At 42.6% G+C, this 13669-nt stretch overlaps 1 protein-coding gene across 5 annotated transcripts in view; it reads right to left on the reverse strand.

Annotated features, from left to right (window-relative positions):
* The window catches only part of HHLA1 (HERV-H LTR-associating 1), a 56139-nt gene that overhangs the window by 14704 nt on the left and 27766 nt on the right, over positions 1-13669 (reverse strand). For 3 of the 5 annotated variants that reach the window (XR_008307032.1, XM_053249515.1, XM_053249516.1), the window contains exons 11-16: positions 12626-12877; positions 8347-8589; positions 7221-7295; positions 4910-4987; positions 2032-2100; positions 363-431 (exon numbers count right to left, since the gene is read on the reverse strand). Coding sequence is in view for 4 of the 5 variants with exons in the window: in XM_053249515.1 (XP_053105490.1) it covers positions 363-431; positions 2032-2100; positions 4910-4987; positions 7221-7295; positions 8347-8589; positions 12626-12877 (786 nt within the window). In the remaining variant the exon portion in view is untranslated. The remainder of the gene's footprint in view (positions 1-362; positions 432-2031; positions 2101-4909; positions 4988-7220; positions 7296-8346; positions 8590-12625; positions 12878-13669) is intronic. The other 2 variants (XM_053249517.1, XM_053249518.1) reach the window with 2 other exon arrangements.

The raw sequence follows: 13669 nt of genomic DNA on the forward strand, positions 1-13669 counted from the left end.
AAAACTCAGTGCAGTTTTTAATTATCCCCACATGGCTACAAAGACATACAGTGGCTCCCACAGGGATCTGGGATACATCAGATGCTGAGCAAGTGAAAGGTATCGGCAATAATTGAAGCTATGGGACTCATTTTGAAAAAAAGCTCTCGTTTCTCTCTCTCTCTCTCTCTCTCTCTCTCTCTCTCTCTCTCTCTCTCTCTCTCTCTCTCTCACACACACACACACACACACACAGAGCCGTGAACAAACTTTGTTCAGTAGCACAACCACCCATATGTGAATCATGTACATGCTTCCTAAGAGAAGCATGAAAGAAGACAGGTTATATAGCAGCTACTGTCACACAAAATGCAGGTACTTACTGGAATGGACCTTCAGTAAGATGCCAGGCTTTTGGGGAGGTGTAGAGGCTGTAGCCAAAGGCAAATTTCCTAACAATGAAAGGAAGAAGAGAACCAAAAGCATCAGGCAGATTGCATTAGACACTATTCTATGTATGCTTTAGAGCATGGTCCCCACTGAAGTGGGGCTGCAGTTGTAGAAGTATCCAATAATATTTCTGTGTGGAGAAGGGGCTCATTCTTTTGCCAAGGCTGTGCAAAGAGGCTCCTTTTTAAAGTGGTGATTCTCTTTATTGAGCAGGTGGAGAGCAACTGGTCATAAGAACAACATAGGAACATAGAAAGCTGCCTTATACTGAGTCAGACCATTGGTCTATCTAGCTCAGTATTGTCCTCACAGACTGGCAGTAGTTTCTCCAAGGTTGCAGGCAGTTCCTATCCATCCCTGCCACAGAACCCCACCAATGGTTGTTGCTGGTGACTACCTTCTGTTTCTTTTTTTTAGCTTGTGAGCCCTTTGGGGACAGGAAGCCATTTTATGATTTATTTATATCTATGTAAACCACTTTGGGAACTTTTGTTGAAAAGCGGTGTATAAATATGTGCTATCGATCTATCATTCCGCACAGCTCCATATCCTTAGCACATCTGACAGTAGAGCAGTGGCCATGATCTGTTTTCCAGGAAAATTTAGAAGTCTGGTAGTTTATCTAGTATAAAGACCATCATGGTGTATGATGGCAGATCCTGTGCAAGGAATTTGGGACAGGAGAAGCCTATATGATGGCTGGGGAAGCCTGTATGATACCTAGAGATGGCAGTGAAATCCACTAGGCTTAGTGAGGGATGGGGCCATAGCTCAGTGGGAGAGCATCTGCTTTGCATGCAGAAGGTCCCAGGTTCAATCCCGGCCATCTCCAGGTAGGGCTGGGAAAGACTCCTGTCTCAATCCTTGGAGAGCTGCTGACAGTCAGTGTGGATGATACCAAGCTAGATGGAGCAACAGTCTGACTCAGTAGAAGGCAGCTTCCTATGTTTCCAGTCCTGAAAAAAGAGCTTCCTACATTCATTTTGTGGAGGCAATAGAAATCTCCCAATCCCCTAAGTGTGAGTACTGGGTGCAGGACCTGCTTGAACTGGCGGCACATGAAAAATGGGCCTCTTAAAAGTAAATAAATCAGATAAATGTTCAAAATCTGGGACAACTTCCTCGAACTATTCTTAGAATAGAAACCCCTTTGATCCATCCACACCTACCAGTGCAATGGTGAGTATCCCTTCACCTCATCCTCCCCTTTCTGCTTTATTTCTCCCACTTTCTCTTTCCTCTTCTCCCCCCAATCAGTGCTGGGGGGAAAAGAGAGGGCTGGGCTCAGGGCCGGGGTGGGGGGTGGGAATTGGGAAAGGCGTTGTAAAATACAAAATGTCAAAAAAAATTAAATCAAAAAATAAAAAGAAGAAGTGAGCATTACAAGGGCTTGAATGCTTCTCTCGCTCAGATTAAAATCCTTTCCCTCCCTTTTAGCTCACCTCAGCCTTTGAGTCACCCCTTGAATATCCAGGCACATACAAAGCTGATGCTAAAGCAGACCAGACTACTAGATCACGCCCTCCACCAACAGGGAATCGGCAACCTTGAAGGCTCATTGGAATGCTGTAATTATTTCCCCACATGGAGAAATAAGCTCACCTGTCTCCATTTGCAGAGGTGCTTTGGTTATTTTGGAAGCTGGACGTGTCAAGAATGCAGAGGTTCCAACTGCAGGAACAAAAGCACAAAGACGTCAGCATCCACGAGTGTGAGGATAATGAGGATTATTTCTGTGACACCAAGGGCTTCACAGAAACAGATTAAATGCCTTCTTCAGTCAGATTCTCATTACAAAACTATGATTTGCAAACAAGTGAGCATGCAGCCTGAGCCACATCTCTTTATACAGAACCCAGTTTCACAGATTTAAAAGGGGCTTCTCCCTTCTCAACAAATGCTCCACACGGGACATACAGAGGTAGCCATGACGGCTGCTCGGTTCAGTTCAGTTCATTGCAATCTTTGATCAAATACACAATCAGTTCAAATAAATCTACCCTGAGGGTAGATATCAAAATAAACACATGCATGCATATACGTATAAAAAATCAGTTACACAGAAGATTGAGATTTTTAAAAATAGGAGGGACGATTAAAATTGGCCGTTTCTGAAACACCATGAGCGAATTTTAATCGCAGCTGTACAGAATTTGGTTACTGTGTGCGAGACATAAGTGTGTTTATCAGAAATAAATAAGTTTATATAAAACTCATCCCAATTGTCAGGGTATCTAAGAATGAGAGGAGCAATATATTTTGAATGCAGCTCACGATAGAAAGAACAATACAGGAGCACATGGCCATCCATCTCAATATTCTCACTCCCACAAGGGAAAAGTCTGTCCAAATAAGCAGCTCTCCTATACTGACCCTCAAGTACTGCAGAGGACAGCACATCCAGCCAAGCCAAGTCAGGGCTCTTCTGTGTCCTGGATATATCAGGTCATACAGGTATTTAGCTGGTTTTTGCAAGGGCTTGGTGGCTCCCAAGTCTTACGAGGCTTGGTGCCTGGCTTAAATCTGTCTGATGTTTCATATCAATAATACACCTCTGAAGGATTACCACAGCGTTGTCATAGCCCAGAGGACATTACTGCTGCAAACCCTCCTCACCATCTTTTCCCATTGCTGTGCTCCTGCTAAGGTAAGATGTAGAAAAGGGGGCCGGGAACCAATGAGAAGGGCCAGCAACCTCCAGATGTGCCAATATTACAAATTCTCAATCTACCTGGGGGCGGGAGAAGAGCCGTACATTTTCCTAGAGTTTTCTGGGAAAGCTTGAAAAAACAGAGCAAAAGACAAGACAAGCTGGGGAAGATCACCCATGATGACTGATAGCACTGCCGCAAACTGGTTTCCAACAGTCTCCAAAGGCAGCCCCACCTAGGGGTGTGCAGAACTGGTTCGAATCAAACCTGGTTCAAGTTGAACTGCTCCAGTTCGACTGGTTCAAGCTCCTCCCAAAAAAAGGGGGGCTGGTCCGAGTTTGAGCTGAATTGGGCCTGGTTCAAATCAAACCGGTTTGTCCTGGTTCGACCAGTTTGGGATGCCTGTAAAGGGGAATCTGGTAAGGATTCCAAGCAAAGGGGGATCCCTAGAAACTAAAAAAGGGGTCAAAAAGGATGGGCAGGAGGTACCTTAAGTGTGGTGGCAGCTGTGAGCCAATGGCGACTTCCCTAGGTCCTGCTGGTGCTCCTCACATCAGTGCAGGCCAGCGGGGGGCCCACCAAACTAATGGACTATATAATGCAATGAACTAGCAGATAACCATCCATATAAGAGAGACTCTGGGTTTTCATAGGAAAGGGCACATTTTTAGAGGCATGCCAAACAGACTGTCCTCCTGGATGCAGTCACAATCCAGGTTCACAGCTTGGAGACATTCCTGGCTCCACTACTGATGCTTGATGTTCAGGTGACACCTGTGGCTCAGAGTGTCTTTTTCCCAACTTTGCCAGCTGTATTCTTTCCCAGAAAACAAAAACCTTACCACAATAAAGCATGCTATGCTAGCATCAAGGTTGGACTACTGCAATGCACTCTACATAGAACTGCCCTTGGAGATGCATTTAGAAACAGCCACTGGAGCAACATGCAGAAGCTTACTTCATGCACAGACATCACCTGGAGAAACCATATTTTATTTATTTATTTATCTATCTATCAAATTTGTACACCGCCCCAAACTTTCGTCTCTGGGCGGTTAACAATAACATAAAACAAGTTTAAAACATACACAAAAACTTAAAACAATTTGGACAATTTAAAAGTCAAAACAGATTAAAACCTAAAAATTTAAAAAGCTGAAAAAGTTTGGGTGAAGAGGTGGGTTTTCAAATGCTTCTTAAAAATTGTATGCACTCAAAAGCACTTTCTACATCTAACAAAGCGGGCTTTGGACAACAAAAGCTTATACCATAATATATGTATTAGTCTCTATTTTATTTATATTTATATACCACCCTTTGTCCTAAGACCCCAGGGCAGTGAACAGCAAGATAAAAACAACTCAGTGAATACAGAACCAATGTAGCTAAAAATTACAAAAGAGCAAGGGACTCTTGTAGACTAAAACAAAAATTTGTTGATTTGAACTGAATGTAACACTGCATAATTTGCATGAAAGGGAAAGCCTGAATAAAAAGGGCAGTGTCCATTTTCCACCTAAAGGTTGGGAGAGAGTGAGCCATACAGGTTTCAGCTGAGAGTGAGTTCCACAGCCTAGAGGCAACCACTGAGAAGGCCCTGTCCTGAGTGCTTGACAAACGGGCCTCAGCAGGTTTCAGCACATGGGGCAGAGCCCTCCCAGCTGATCTGGTTAGGTGGGTAGATTCAGCTGGGAGCAGGCGGTCCCTAAGTGGCTCAGCCTTTAAGGTGCCACAAGACTCTTCTTTGGTTTTGCTACATGCAGCTAACCCCTGCCTTGGAATCTCTCCAATAGATGGCATGGCAATTACATAGTATGAGCTCAACTCACTGGAAGGAGGGCGGGTCTTCAAAGCATCCTTCCCTTGTTCTGTAGAAGGAGAAGCCAGTGGCAAAGGGACTCCCATGGCTGAAAAGGAGGAATGTTAAAACTGGCTGCAGACTAAAAAAATAAAATAAACCTGTTGATTTGAACAGAATGTAATAATTTACATCAAAGGGAAAGAACAATAACTCAATATGGATTTTAAACTGCTGCAGCTTAAAGCAGGGCTTGTCAAACTCGAGTTCCCAAACATTGTTGGACTACAACGCCCATCATCCTCAGCCACAATGGCTGAAGGGAATTGTAGTTAAATAACATCTGGGAACCCAAGTTTCCTCTAACAGTGATCCGCTACTTTAACCCCTCCCCTCCCTAGTATGTAGTACACCGCTCTGGGCTCCTTGGAGGAAGAGCGGGATATACAATGTAAAAATAAATAAATTGGTCCTTGGATTATGATAGTCATAATGAAAAAATGTTAGTGAAACTTTGAAAAGGCTGATCAAAATTCAACCATTTTTTAAAAAAAGGCGATTCCTTACAAATCACTGAACTTCTAGACATTTATTTAAGACATACCACCTATAACAAAAGTCTCAACGTTGCTCACAATCAAATATAACCACCAAAAAATGTAAAAGAAACATTTAAAACATATATGCAATTCAATTTAAAACAATAAATCAACTAAAATTCTACTAAAAGCCTGGCTGAATAGGTGTGTCTTCAATACTTTCCTAAAAGCCTGACAGATATGTCTTCAGTACTTCTTTTCTAAAAATGTTCTTTACGTATGAATCGAGATCTTAATTGTGCCCATTGGACCAGAATGCTGTAGTTGCCCTGTGATGATTAACCAGGAGTCAGTGCGTAATCTTGTTTTAAGAGCTATATAGGGTGCCTTCAATACACAGAGCTCCTCAGCTTGCAAATCAAGTCTTCACATTGGGACGGTTCAGACATCCATAAACTTCATTTGATTAGCCAAATCACAGCTGAATGTATGAATCGACTCCATCAAAAAGTTTTGTGTAGGCAGAGACAGAGGTTGCATCTGTAGTGTGAGATCTGTGTTGGCTCATAAACAGATACAAGTCAGTACTTGTTGACGTGGCTGTCAAATTATTAACACGAAGGTGTGAATAATCAGACAGCCCAATATTTTCATTAAACTGGCTCCCACAAACTAATAGGGATAAGCCAAAACTGTTAAATGTTAGGAACACTTCAATCAGTGTCAACAAACTCCTCTGACTATTTTCCAGCACTACATGCTGAATATTTCCCCTGCTCATTTACATTGCCCTCCCTCTCAATTGACTTAATTTGCCTTGAATCAATGGATTTAAGATGTCTTTAAATACCAGTTGCAGGGGAGCAATGGCAGGAGAGAGGGCACGCCCTCACCTCTGCCTGTTGGCTTCTCAGAGGCATCTGGGGGCCATTGTGTGAAACAGGATGCTGGACTAGATAGGCCTTTGGCCTGATCCAGCAGGGCTGTTTTTATGTCTTCAGTGTCATCATGTAGCCCAATTGATTGGCTGCAATGCACAATGAGGTCATCCCATTCACATCATGATTGCTGATTGTTTGGGGTCACCCAATGACTAATCCAGAAGGCAGAGAGATATCAACTAGGGGGAAATGGTGCTGAAGCAGCAGCAGCTAGATAAAACTGTAACATGTATTCCAAGAATGCACAGAAGTGAGATTGTGACAACTGATCACATCCTTGACTTCCATGTGTACAGCATACAGTGTGAAAGGGACTTAAGTGCATGTACCGCTATATTTATATTTATTTATTTATTTATTTATCTATTACATTTCTATACCGCCCAAACTTTTGTCTCTGGAAAGCTTGGTTGAAAAGATGGGTTTTCAGATGTGTTTTTTAAAAATTGCCAGAGATAAGGAGGATTATATCTTAGTAGGGAGCACATTCCACAATCTCGGGGCAGCAGCCGAGAAGGCCCGTCTCTGTGTAGTCACCAAACGAGCTGGCAGTAACTGGAGATGGATCTCTTCAGATGACCTCAATGGATGGTGGGGCTCATAGTGAAGAAGACGCTCTATTAAATACCCAGGGCCTAAGTCGTTTAGGGCTTTATAAGTTATAAAACTAGCACTTTGTATTTTGCCTGGAAACCTATTGGCAGTCAGTGTAACTCCATCAGCAAAGGAGTAATGTGGTCTCTCCGAGATGACCCAGAGACCAGTACATATGCATGTACTGTATATTCTCCAAACAATCAGGAATCCCTATCACACAGATGTAGGCACACATGATTTGTATGCATAGAAGCCCCCTTATTACCAGATGCATGGAAGCTGGAATATGTATCAGTGGTTGTCAGTGGTGGGGACATCAGGTATGATCCTGCTCCATACTCTGTGTATTTTAGTTGCCACATGAAGGGAATAGAAGAGGGTTAATGGCACTGGAAAGGAGGAAATGTACATATTCACACACAATAGATTGTATTTTAAAAAGTTAGTCATGACCAAAATTGGTGGGACTTGATTTATTTATTTTTTATTTTATTTTATTTTTGCATTTATATACCGCCTTTCGTTAAAAAGATAACCCCAAGGCAGTTTAATCATAACTAAATTAACCCCAAATTAAATTAAATTAACCCCATGACTAAATTAACCCCAAGGCGATTTAATCATGACTAAAATAAGCCACCTAATGGTGCAGCAGGGAAATGGCTTGACTAACAAGCCAGAGGTTGCCAGTTTGAATCCCCGCTGGTATGTTAGGGTTTAATTCCAGTGAGACTTAGTCATGACTAACTTTCTTTGGGTACAATCCCAGCCCATTGAAACAGATATTTTAAACCCCGAAATTGAAACTAGAAAACCTTCAGTTCAACCCTAACCCAACATGGCCTCTATCATTGGGCTCAAGAATAAACTTTTCCTACGTTAGTCTTCTAAAACATTTCAATTCAGCTGAGCAAAAGCAAGGGGAAGAAACATATTGTTAAGGGACTTGTAAGAATGTTTTAAATGACACATCCTACATGTTACTTAAGATTAGCAAGTGGAGCACCTGCCCCCCCCCCCACACAGTATGTATGTGTGTATAGGGGAGGGGAGCTGGTCTCGTGGTAACAAGCATGAATTGTCCTTTTTGCTAAGCAGGGTCCACCTTGGTTTGCATTTGGATGGGAGACTACATGTAAATGCTATAAGAAATTCCCCTTAGGGAATGGGGCCATAGCTCAGTAGAAGAGCATCTGCTTGCATGCAGAAAGTCATAGGTTCACTTCCTGGTAAAGTTGAGAGAGACTCCTTCCTGTAACCTTAGAAAGCCACTACCTGTCAATGTAGACAAGGCTAAACTAGAAGGACCAATCGTCTGACGCGGTATAAAGCAGCTTCTATTCGCAGAGTACATGGTTCTTTATTTAGCTTTCCACATTCCAAATACTCACTTGGCACTGGCTGTGTTTGATGTGGAGTGTCATAGCTTGTCAAAAGAAGAGTGGAAAGATCCCTTTTGGTAGGAGAAAATCCCCAGTTTTTGGGACCATCCGTCTGCAGCCACGAGGAGACCTTTAAAGATGAAACTTCAGAGCCTTTCAAACCAATGGTCTTTTGCCACGTGGTGAACTGTGTTGAGGTGGTTTCCTCACCTTCCACAGCAACAGTCCAAGCCGGTGTAGACATTTTTGGACCTGAAAAAATGAATCACATAAAAGAGATGAGAAACTAACCATCCTCAGAGCTTTCCTCATGAGATATCTCAGAGATCCACAGGCCACCTTAGCATTTTTGTTGCCTATAATGTAAAAGGGCTAAAGCTGCAATCCTGGGAGTAAGTCCCTTCAAAATGTGTAAGGCAGTGACCTATTACAAAGTACTACAGATATGCATATACGTCCGACGCCTGCTAACTGGGCAAAGAGGCACCTTTTACCATGGTGATTCTCTTTATTTAGCAGGGGGAGAGTAACTGGCCCAGTACCTCCAGTGGCTTTTGCTGGTATCTGTCTTACGTTTCTTTTTAGATTGTGAGCCCTTTGGGGACAGGGGACCATCTTATTTGTTTGTTATTTCTCTGTGTAAACCACCCTGAGCCATTTTTGGAAGGGCGGTATAGTAATTGAATTATTATTATTATTATTATTATTATTATTATTATTTCTTGTTTACACAGTCAGACAGGTGTTATTGACTGGTTTGTTTTATCCAGACATCGAGTCCTTCCCAAGGACCTGGGAGGGCTGAATTTTATTGTCAGTTGTTATAGATATCGTCGCAGAATATAGGCTGTTCCCAGTAAAGCTGCTTTTTGTAATTGGCTGATGGTGATTTCTGTGATCCCTACGGTGTTGAGGTGCTCTTCAAGGTCTTTTGGAACTGCACCCAGGGCACCAATTACCACTAGGATTATTTTGGTCTTTTTCTGCCACAGCCTTTCAATTTCAATTTGTAGATCTTTGTATTTGGTGATTTTTTCTATTTCTTTTTCTTCTATTCTGCTATCCCCTTGTATTGCTATGTCGATTATTTTCACTTGTTTTTCTTTCTTCTCCACTACAGTTATATCTGGTGTATTATTAATTAATTAATTTATTATTATTATTATTATTATTATTATTATTATTATTATTATTATTATTATTGACTTTTAGTTATCAAAATGGCTTGCATAAAGACATAAATAATAAAGAAGATGGTTCTCTGTCTCAAAAGGACTCACAGTCTTAAAATAAACATAACGTAGACACCAGCAACAACCACTGCAGGGATATTGTGCTGGGGTTGGAGAGGGCCTGGTGCTTTCCCACTGCTAAACAGAAGAGATTCACCATTTTTAAAAAATGCCTCTTTGCAGCTTGTGGGTCACCCAGAAGGCTTCTGGAACAATGTTCTCTGGGTAGATGGATCAAAATTTTAATTTTTCAGACACCTTCCACAAATGTTTTGCTTGGCGAAAAACAAGCACTGCCTTCCAAAGTAAGAACACCCATCCTGACAGTCAAGCATGGTGGTACAGGCATCATGGATTGGGGCTGATTTCTGTATCAGGACCAGGAGGTGTGTACGGATGGATTTTTGTGATTTGATTCCAGTTCAAATCAAATCGCAGAAATTCAAACTGATTTGTCAAGCAGGCCAGCCACTGCCAGCCAGTCTAACGAATCTAATTGAAAATTCACAAACAAGTGAAGTGCACTGCACACATTTTGCAACCCTGCCTTGAAAAACCACACTGCAGAACAGAGCACCGCACACACAGTCCCTCCCAAGGCAGAACAAATTTTGCCACACAGTCCAAAGATGGCCCCAAAAAGGGGGAGTACAGCAGGAGAGAGGGCATGCCCCCAACTCCTGCCTGTGGCTTCCAGCAGCATCTGGTGGGCCACTGTGCGAAACAGGATGCTGGACTAGTTGGGCCTCCTTGGGCCTGATCCAGCAGGGCTGTTCTTATGTTCTTGTGTTCTTAATCACTGACCCCGAATCCACTGCCAGCCACCATGCCTGCACTGCAGTAACATCATTGGCACAAGTTGCTCTCTCACATACAATTAGGACTCCATCGTTATTTGCAACAGCCCACACAGCACAGCAGCATAGCTATAAGCTCAACTTCAGCAACATATTCAGCCACATTTTGACTGAGTACACCTTGCAATGCAGAATGCAGCAGAACAGAACAGAGCAGAGAGTGAAGTACAAGCTACTCTCAAGGCCAGACGAGCTCATTTCACAGCAATCACAAGAAAATATTACACACACACACACACACCCTCCTTCCCCCCAGCCAATGGGGGCACAGTTGCCCATGCCAACACATGATCTGAAGGACAACAAGCCAACCAAGAAGCAAGGCAGTCTCAAGCCTATTGCAAGCTAGTGCCAGAAAACTAATCAGCATGGGGGAAAGGCCCACCAAAACGGCCACTTGAATCATGCAAATCGATTCACACCAAACAGGAACTTCCAATTTGACCTTGAATCAGCCCCTTCATTTAAGGGGTGATTCGATTTGTGGTCAGATCTGTGAATTGCCCCCCATACAGTGCGGATTGATTTGCAAGTGAATCAAATTGCACATTCCTTATCAGGAACTGGACGGCTTGCCAATATTGATGGAATCATGAATTCAGCTACATAGCAGAAAATTCTAGAGGACAATGTCAGGCCATCTGTCCATGAGCTGAAGCTGAACCAATAGCGGGTCATGCAGCAAGACAACAACTCTGAACATTCAAGTAAGTCTATCACAGAATGGTTGAAGAAAAAGAGATTTGATGATTTGGAGGGCCAGCTCAAAGCCTCGATCTAAACTCTATTGCCACAGAGCTGAAATGGTTTCCTATGGAAGAATGGGCCAAGATTCTTCCAAGCCAATGTGAGAGACAGATTCCCAGTTACAGGAAAGGTTTAGTTACAGTTATTGCTGCTCAAGGAGGTGACACCAATTACTGAATGCAGGGTTCACACACTTTTTCATACACGGATGTTTGTTGTTGCCTCTTTCTGTTGGGTGAATATTCAAAATATATTATTTTTGCCCAAGTTATTCATCAATTGGGGTGGCCTTTCTCTCTTATCGGGGTGTATCTTAGGATCTAATCATGTTTCGAACAAGAATTGTGCTAATACACAGACCATAATAGGGGGTGTCATGTGTATGACAACTCGGAGGGAGAGAGGAATGTGCCAGCCGGGAACCTGTGCCTTATCCAAGTGGGCCTCTCACCCAACGAAGTGAACACCTCTGGTCCTGAGCTAAGCCAGGCCAGGCCAAGGATTGTCCAGACAGGTAAATCAAAGAAGGAGGAGGATTATTTTCTCCCCTAATCTCTTTTATTGCAAGAATAAAAAAGAACAAGAGAAGTAATAAACATTGACCTAAGGTCAAGGCACACACTTAAGTAGAGGTATTCAGTTATAAAGACAGTAGTGAGTACAAAATACAAAACCAAAAGAAAAGACTAAAAGCAAGCTTTAGAATGAAACATAGAGTCCCTCTCTCCTAAAGCACAGGAACAGCTTGCACAAAAATCACCTTCCAAGATAGAATCCCACTGACAATCACTCCAGAATTTTCCCCTTTGCCCTGAGAACACTGCTCAGGCCTCTGATAAACAGTTTCACGAGCACTTTCAAAACAAGCCAGAAGCTGGTGAGCTCATAGTTATGCTCTCTGCTTCACCTTGTTTTAGCTAGGAGGTGAAAGTCAGATTGCTCTACAATAGCAAGTGTGCTCTGCACACACAAGTCAGTGCAGAAGCTGCCCAAATTGGCCTTACCTAGGTTCAAAATCGGCTCTTTTGCCAATTTGACACCCACCCAGTCGTGAGTGCTGGCCATAACAGGGGTTCACAAACTTTTTCTCAGCACTGACCATAAGGTTAGTGATTAAACTTATATAAGATTCGTGACTAAAGGCCTGAGGATGGAACTCCACATTTCGCAGAATGTCGGGCTACCACCGAAAGCAGCATCCAATCCCTGTTCTCCCCCTTTCCCCCATAATATGGAAGCTCATTTGCCCCATGCTGTGATGTCATCTCATTGTCTGTTTCCCCATCCTGTTCTACTTGGTTGACTGTTGGTAGCAAGGAAAAATGACACCACACCAGATGACATCATAAGATGCAAGTTAGTGATCAATGGCTGATTGAAATTCCCTTGAACAGTATTCACAGCAGTCATTCAAACATTTACTGTGTAACCTTCTTAACTCTCAAAACTTACTTGGTCCTGGCAGTTCTCCCAATGGCATTTCGAAGCCTTCTGTCACAGTAAAAAGAGGCCTTACTGCGGCCATTTTGGTAGGTGAAACATCATGTCCTTTTGAAGCATCTGTCTGCAGCCATAAGGGAAACTGTACAGATGGCATTTCGGAGCCTTTCAAACTCACAGTCTTCAGCAACGTGGGATGTTGCGTCCAGAGCATCTCTTTTCCTTTCACGCCACTAGTATGTGCCCATGCAGGCACCTTTGTAGCTGAAAAGTGAAAATTGAAAAAATAATCTAGCACACACTTGAATTTCAGTCCCTCACAGAATATGACTGAAAGCTATTACACTTAACTGAAACCAGAAAATGCAGTGCCTTGGGGAGAAGAAGCACTTGAAATATAGAATTGGACCAACCAGGTCAGCTGAACTGCATCCAGGGTCTCAGTGGTGGATGGCTTGAAACAGCATAGTTTCATAGCCTTCTTCATTATGAATATTGCCGCCTGTTAAGATCATCAGGGGAGGTTTGTCTGAGGGTGCCACCAGCTCGTCTGGTGGCAACTCAAAAGGTGAGCCTTCTCTGTAGTTGCCCCAGGGCTGTGGAACGCACTGCCTGCTGGGATTAGAGCTGCTCCATCCCTGATGGCTTTTAGGAAACAATGGAAGACACATCTCCTCAGCCAAGCTTTTTAATTGAAGTTTTTAGTTGATGTTTGTAGTTGAATGTTATTGATTGTCTTAACTGAATGAATGAATTTTTATTTACGGTCTTTGACCAAAGATTACAAAACAGTTAACAAGAAAGAATAAGAGAACAAACTTTCCATAAAAATTGAGACTTTAGATAAAAGGCCAGTTGGTCACTAAAAACCAAATATAGGTACATATATATAAAATCCCAAGAACCATATAAACTCTATTCCTTTGAGGTCCGTAATCTAGAAGCCACATAACAGAATTTGGCTACTACAACAGAAGTTGATGTATCCTTATCATTGGCTTTTCCCGTCAGGTCTTTTAATAATGGACCAATTATTTGATGCCTTATATCCTGATA

The sequence above is a fragment of the Hemicordylus capensis genome, chromosome 4 (genome assembly GCF_027244095.1).
Source record: "Hemicordylus capensis ecotype Gifberg chromosome 4, rHemCap1.1.pri, whole genome shotgun sequence".
Lineage (NCBI taxonomy): Eukaryota > Metazoa > Chordata > Lepidosauria > Squamata > Cordylidae > Hemicordylus > Hemicordylus capensis.